The sequence below is a fragment of the Camponotus floridanus genome, unplaced genomic scaffold (genome assembly GCF_003227725.1).
Source record: "Camponotus floridanus strain SB8 unplaced genomic scaffold, Cflo_v7.5 scaffold309, whole genome shotgun sequence".
Taxonomy (NCBI): domain Eukaryota; kingdom Metazoa; phylum Arthropoda; class Insecta; order Hymenoptera; family Formicidae; genus Camponotus; species Camponotus floridanus.
Genome location: NW_020229447.1, coordinates 46,425 through 54,105, shown reverse-complemented (window position 1 = coordinate 54,105; position 7,681 = coordinate 46,425). Strand labels below are relative to the sequence as shown.

The window sequence follows — 7,681 nt, the reverse complement described above, 5'->3', positions numbered from 1 at the left end:
CGCGGAGTTTTGTTTTTATCGATAAACGGACACATACAATTTGCACACGGCGTGTTGCTTTCGTTGACTTGAGGGAAATTTAAGTTTCTAAGTTTAATTATAGGCAGATACATCATCAATTACATGTTATAGGATTCTAATAATAAAAAATCTCTTTAATTCTTAAAAGTTATAATATTAAATGTTAGACTTTTGATAAAATGGTACATATTGCAACACTTCTAATTTGTACATATATGCAATGCTTTATCACATCTTTTATATACATTTAATCTTAAATAAGTTAAAACGAATGTGTGCGACAACTGTAAACGTCGACATGTAAAAATTAAATAAAGTAGCAAATATACAATTATCTCTAAATATTTTTTGAATAATATTGTCACGTCCAGCGCCTCCGTTTAAAATCCGTCACCGTCGACAAGGATCTGACGTTGTTATGCTATCACATGATGTGACTCACACCAGAGGTATCTGCTTAAATCAATATTTTCGAGTTCCTGAAACAAACAGAGAAGACACAAGCTAAATACTTACATACATTTGAAACATTCGTTATATTCTAAAATTAGATTTGTTAATATTTAGTCATACATTAAAACTAAGCACACAAAATTATTCACGATACATTAAAATCTAACAGAGTCTGTTTAAAATTAACATTAATTAATAATTAATTATTACTAGTTATTAATTGTTCATTAAAAGATTTATAATTGTCATTCTAGTTTAGTTATAATTTCACTATATACCACTGTGCTAATTACAATATATAACATTCCAATAATGTTAAAATGGGATTATAATATTATAAATTAACATAATTAACTCAAAACAATGAGTAAACGCACATGACAATTTAATTAGAAGCCTTAAGATTAAAAATATTAATTTAATCTTTAAATGATGATTAAAGAAAATGAAATTTACTATCATATACAAAACACCTTAATATATATTAAACGCAGATATGTATGCAATTAAATTAGAAATCACATGTATACATTCATTTAAAATTTTCTAATTAGACATAAGTTTGCGTATTTGTACTCATCTGGTTATTAGCAATCCCACTAGTAAACATGTATCGAGCCTCAAATCTGATACCTGAATCAAAGCAGCAACTTGTAAATGTAATGACACCAGACAGACAGACATTCAACACACTTCTCAATAAGAACATCATCTGAAAAACCAGAGAAAGAATCAATAATATATTATAACAATATTGAGTCAATTATAGCAAATTAATATCACATTTATATATATACATATATATATTTTTTAAACCTGACATATATATACATATATAGAAGGCTAACTTTATTCTGATTTTATAATTAATCATGACTAATTATTAATAAATAAACATTTCTCTGGATTAAACATAACATTAATACAACATAACATTAATAACAACACATAAAACTGTGCAATTAATAGTAATAATGAATGAACACAGTGTACCACATCAATTAAGATTTTAATCTCGCTACATATATTTTCATGCTGTGCAACACTATGTATAAGTGTGACATGATAATATATATATTTTCAAGTGGACTATCAGCCCAGCTAAATAATTAGACACCTGGCTGTCCAATAAAATAAATATTACAGGTGCTGAAAGTTTACACCTGAGACAAACATAAAGTCTGGCTTTGCAATTCACATTTTCACATTGTATATCACAGTATATGAAAATATTACGTTATACCGTACATTTTCAGATATATTATCAGCTCAACTAAGAGATAAAATGCACGATTTTCCAACAAAACAATTGTTTTCATGAGCTGACAGTTGCACCTGAGATTAAAGTGTACATACATGTATATATGAATGCATATATCAATATTTTCAAAGAACAATCACTATTCAGATTTGAAAACAGACTATATTAAACAAGACTATATTAAGCAGTAGAATGCACAGGTCAAAATTACACATTTATGTACATTATTGATATCTGTCACTCACATAAGCTCCTAACCTACCTATACTTTTCCTCGTTTGAAATGCACCGATATGACACAGGATGCAGTGTATAAGTAATACTTATACGCGCTTTATGCGGCGTCTACAATGAGATTTTTAGGCGTAAAACTTAAGAAATTGACCAATCACAGTCGAGTATTCTCTTCATACTTGACTGTGATTGGTCAATTTTCTTAAGTCTTACGCCTCAAAATCTCATTGTAGACGCCACATTAAGAACCGTCTACAATACATGTCGTAAGTCGGATGTCGGACGTCGTCTGATTGGATTATTCTTTTCTAAATTTAACTGTGATTGGTCGATTTGTTTACGACTTGCGACATACGACTCTATATAGAACAGGCCTAACCAATGATGTTCGATATTCTTCTCTAAGGTCAACTGTGATTGGATAATTTCTTGCAGCCTACAACTTACAACGCCTATTGTAGACGGCCCTTTAAAGCGTAGTCTACAATGAGACCTTAAGACGTAACACTTAAGAAGTTAATCAATCACAATTGAGTTCTTTATAAAAGAATCATGAATATGATTGGTTAATTTCTTAAGTCTTACGTTTTAAGGTTCCATTATAGACTACACTAAGGTGCGAATTCACGCTGATATATATAGTACTCCTGTATTGCCAGTTCTGTAGGAGGAACGAACGAAAACATTACAGTGCAGACGATAGCTTCCCTCTCGCACGGTAGCATGTCATATATATGCCATATATATATTTGACGCATGCGCAAAGTGCTACCGTCGGATAACCGTGCGAGAGAGAAGCTATCGTCTGCACCGTAATGTTTTCGCTCATTCCTCCTACAGAATTGGCAATATAGGAGTACTATATATATGATGTCGATACTCGACGCTCATTTCTGGCGTCAAAACAGATCACGTGATCAAAATTAACGAATTGGTATTTTTATTTTTGGTCACGTGATATCTTTTGACGCTGAAATGGGCGTTCGCATGAAAAGGCACCTTTAAGCGTGTAAGCGTCCAAAAGGAACGCATCCTGTGTCATATCGGTGCATTTCAAACGAGGAAAAGTATAGGTAGGTTAGGAGATTATGTGAGTGACAGATATCAATAATGTACATAAATGTGTAATTTTGACTGACCTGTGCATTCTACTGTTTAATATAGTCTTGTTTAATATAGTCTGTTTTCAAGTCTGAATAGTGATTGTTCTTTGAAAATATTGATATATGCATTCATATATACATGTATGTACACTTCAATCTCAGGTGCAACTGTCAGCTCATGAAAACAATTGTTTTGCTGGAAAATCGTGCATTTTATCTCTTAGTTGAGCTGATAATATATCTGAAAATGTACGGTATAACGTAATATTTTCCATATACTGTGATATACAATGTGAAAATGTGAATTGCAAAGCCAGACTTTATGTTTGTCTCAGGTGTAACTTTCAGCACCTGTAAATATTTATTTTATTGGACAGCCAGGTGTCTAATTATTTAGCTGAGCTGATAGTCCACTTGAAAATATATATATTATTATGTCACACTTATACATAGTGTTGCACAGCATGAAAATATATGTAGCGAGATTAAAATCTTAATTGATGTGGTATACTGTGTTCATTCATTATTACTATTAATTGCACAGTTTTATGTGTTGTTATTAATGTTATGTTTAATCCAGAGAAATGTTTATTTATTAATAATTAGTCATGATTAATTATAAAATCAGAATAAAGTTAGCCTTCTATATGCGTATATATATGTCAGGTTTAAAAAAATATATATGTATATATATAAATGTGATATTAATTTGCTATAATTGACTCAATATTGTTATAATATATTATTGATTCTTTCTCTGGTTTTTCAGATGATGTTCTTACTGAGAAGTGTGTTGAATGTCTGTCTGTCTGGTGTCATTACATTTACAAGTTGCTGCTTTGATTCAGGTGGTCAGATTTGAGGCTCGATACATGTTTACTGGTGGAATTGCTAATAATCAGATGAGTACAAATACGCAAACTTATGTCTAATTAGAAAATTTTAAATGAATGTATACATGTGACTTCTAATTTAATTGCATACATATCTGCGTTTAATATATATTAAGGTGTTTTGTATATGATAGTAAATTTCATTTTCTTTAATCATCATTTAAAGACTAAATTAATATTTTTAATCTTAAGGCTTCTAATTAAATTGTCATGTGCGTTTACTCATTGTTTTGAGTTAATTATGTTAATTTATAATATTATAATCCCATTTTAACATTACTGGAATGTTATATATTGTAATTAGCACAGTGGTATATAGTGAAATCATAATAATTAAATTAGAATGACAATTATTAATCTTTTAATGAACAATTAATAACTAGTAATAATTAATTATTAATTAATGTTAATTTTAAACAGACTCTATTAGATTTAATGTATCGTGAATAATTTTGTGTGCTTAGTTTTAATGTATGACTAAATATTAACAAGTCTAATTTTACAATATAACGGATGTTTCAAATGTATGTAGGTATTTAGCTTGTGTCTTCTTTGTTTGTTTCAGGAAATTGAAAATGTTGATTCAAGCAAACCTCTAAGATAAAGACGTCCTTGTCGACGGGAATTAAACAGTGACGAGAATTAAACAGAGGCGCCCACGGTGACATAATTATTGTTGGAATTAATTAATGCTTTTAATTATTTTAATAATTTAATGAATTACACTATAAGTATTTATAAAATCATTGATAATGTCAATATTCTTAATTTGTACAGAAATAAATTTTCAATGATATTTATAATGATAATATATGCTGATATTTATAATGATAATATATGCTGCCTCGTAGATGTATATTTACATCAAAATAATTATAAATTGTAAAACTATATTGTAAAACTATATTGCAAATATATTGCTTAAATCTCTAAACATTTATATAAATAACACAAATGCAATTGATACATTCTTTAATTATTTTTGAACCCTTTTTCGAATCCACTTAATAGTCATAAAAATTTGCTCAAATTTGCAAGTCTTTAATAATATTTCGTCTGTGATAATATTTCGTAGTTAATTTTATAATTGATTACGCTTTACATGAGATGCTTGATGAAATCTGTCTAAGAAAATTTTGGCTAAGTTTTATCTTTAAAAATTTATTGAGGAAAGCTGCGTCATTGAAGAATTATTTTATTTTATATGTACGTTTATATGTCGATTGGATCATATTATATGTGAAAAATGTAATGGTGTATTATTTTTTGTATAATAATAATAGAGAAACAGAAGATACTGAAGGATAAATAATAAATATATGTATAATAGGAATTGTAAAAATATGCAATTTATGTGTAGTCGCACAAACAGTATCATTCTTTATTTCATTTAAAATAATTCAAAATATTTTTTATATATAACAGTGTATACATATAAGTATATATGTATGTAATACTTATATAATAGTATATATGGCATATGCATTGCACGTGTAATCATAAGCATTTAATATATATTTAACAAAATATATGACTTTGTACTATATTACGTATTTTGCTATATTTTCTCATTTTCTTTTTTATGAGATTCGCGCAACAAAACGTAAAGTTTTGATTGATTGTGTTGAACTAAAATTAAATAATCTTTTTTTTTTGCAGAAAATAAAAACAATGTTTTTGTGATTGCTAACAGCTTAAACATTAAACAAAAATAATTCATATATTGTTTCTGAATAAATTATTAAAATATTTTTGAGTGAACATTTGTCCATTTAATATCGTTTAATTTTGCCAGATATATAATTATGAAGCCATGTTTTAATTTGCGCAACAGATCGATTGATTAAGTATTTATTTTTTTCCTTTACATAAGAAATTTTTTTGTTAGATGGCAATTGTGAAGAATTAATTTCCTCTGAAAATTCTTTAATTACTGCAGTACGTTCTTCTTCTGTCCAACGTCTTCTTTTTGTTAAACCATATGGGGATGCTACAAAATAAATTAAATATTACAATTAATAAGATTATACTACTAAACATACAGGAACAGTTCACCCGAATTTATAATATAAACTTTTATTTATTTATAATATATATTAATGTTTTGAAATATTTATTTATAATATATACTAATGTTTTACTTTAAAATATTCCTAAAAAATATTCCTAAAAATTAAAAAATAATACATTAATAAAAAATATGAATAATTTAAATAATTTAAATTTAGCTAATATAGACTATTGTTCATTATCATTTTTTAAATAAAAAATTTATTTATTATAAAAATATATTTATTATATATATCAAAATATATATATCAAAATATGTTTATTAAAATGTATTAAAATTGTATCAATCTACATTACACATTAGAACTTATAATAATATATGCTTTGACATTGTTTATGTAAAAGTAAAACTAAATAATATTTAAGAGTATACGATCTTTTATAGATTATGAAAACTGTGTAAAATAGAAAAGAAAATAAACTTACTACTGCGACGTTTTTTTATGTTTGGAGAATAATTTTCATCATTGTCGTTATATGTAATTGCATGATTTTGATGCTTAATTTTTCTTTTTATAGATTTTTGTTGTTTATTTGTTATGCAAATTTTAGAAAATTTGTTTTTTCCAGATTGTACTGAAAGAGGCTCACGTGAATTTATCATACATGTTTCGCTGTCCGATGCTTCATTCGACGTATCTGTTCTTGTACCTTCCTCTTCTATTAATAATAATATAATACTACGATAATTGTTATATAAATATATATATAAATCGATTCATGAAACTAATAGCGAATTCGACCGCTTGTACACTGCTCATCATTAATTCGTTCCATTCCCCGTGAATTTATATAGGATATGCAACATATCTGAATTAATGACGGACAGTGTACTAGTGCTCACTGAGTGCGAATGAATATTTTCAATATCACATATTCGGTTTGTGCTCACAGTTCTAACGCATTCATATTGTTGTATTCAGCAAATGAAAAATGCTTTAATGACGAATTTATATTCGGAAATGAAAAAAAAAACTGTACGAGAGCAAAAAATGTTGCACTGACTTTTCTGACAGTGCAGTTTGATACTGCACGGACACAGTTCTGCTCGCACCATGTCGAAACAGTACTAGATCAGATCAGTTAGTGCATGTATGCCGAATCACTATAAGACTAATATGTGCTACAATCATAGATGTAGATATGTAAAAATTAAGCGAAGCAGCAATAAATGCAACAATATGAAACGTCTCAGTCTCTATTTAGATTTTCTTCAGTATATCATACTTAACATATTCATACTTTGATGAATGAAGAAAGATCCAAATTAAGACTGAAATATTTCATTGTTGTATTCATTGTTATTTTGTTCCATTTCATATATATCCATAGTTATAGCACATTGAACTTTTGTAACTAATTTATAAATGCATTTGATTTTGTTTTCTGATTAACTATATATAATAAAAAAGTAAAATACAGAAATTAAAAGATAATTTTAGAAATGAAAAAAGAATATTAATATCTATTATAAAAAACTTATGTAAATATATATATATATATATATAACTTTGAAATATCACATAAAATAACAAAAGTAGTATAGTACATAATACCTGAATCGCTATTATTGGATTGCTGTTGCACATTTTCACCTAACGCTGCTTCAAGAAATTTTGTCATACGGATAATCTCTAATGCTGGTT

At 27.3% G+C, this 7,681-nt stretch overlaps 1 protein-coding gene and 1 long non-coding RNA gene across 2 annotated transcripts; both read right to left on the bottom strand.

The window, feature by feature from the left end:
- Nucleotides 1-256: 256 nt before the first annotated feature.
- LOC112638490 lies at nucleotides 257-2,065 on the bottom strand. The gene is made up of 3 exons (XR_003123017.1): nucleotides 1,998-2,065; nucleotides 1,108-1,186; nucleotides 257-500 (listed from the first exon to the last, which is right to left on the bottom strand). It is a non-coding gene; the product is annotated as an uncharacterized LOC112638490 (long non-coding RNA).
- Nucleotides 2,066-5,737: 3,672 nt separating this feature from the next.
- LOC112638485 lies at nucleotides 5,738-7,664 on the bottom strand. Its single transcript, XM_025410316.1, has 3 exons — nucleotides 7,592-7,664; nucleotides 6,462-6,695; nucleotides 5,738-5,955 (listed from the first exon to the last, which is right to left on the bottom strand). The coding sequence occupies exons 1-3, from the start codon at nucleotides 7,656-7,658 to the stop codon at nucleotides 5,738-5,740; spliced, it is 519 nt and encodes a 172-aa protein (XP_025266101.1). The 5' UTR covers nucleotides 7,659-7,664.
- Between the last annotated feature and the right edge of the window lie 17 nt (nucleotides 7,665-7,681).

Excerpts from the sequence above, each read along its gene's own strand:
- LOC112638485 (XM_025410316.1), bottom strand. The coding sequence starts at position 7,658 with ATGACAAAATTTCTTGAAGCAGCGTTAGGTGAAAATGTGCAACAGCAA. Across the intron at positions 6,696-7,591 it reads ATCCAATAATAGCGATTCAG|AAGAGGAAGGTACAAGAACA; the intron begins GTATTATGTACT and ends TATTATTAATAG. Across the intron at positions 5,956-6,461 it reads CATAAAAAAACGTCGCAGTA|CATCCCCATATGGTTTAACA; the intron begins GTAAGTTTATTT and ends TTTATTTTGTAG.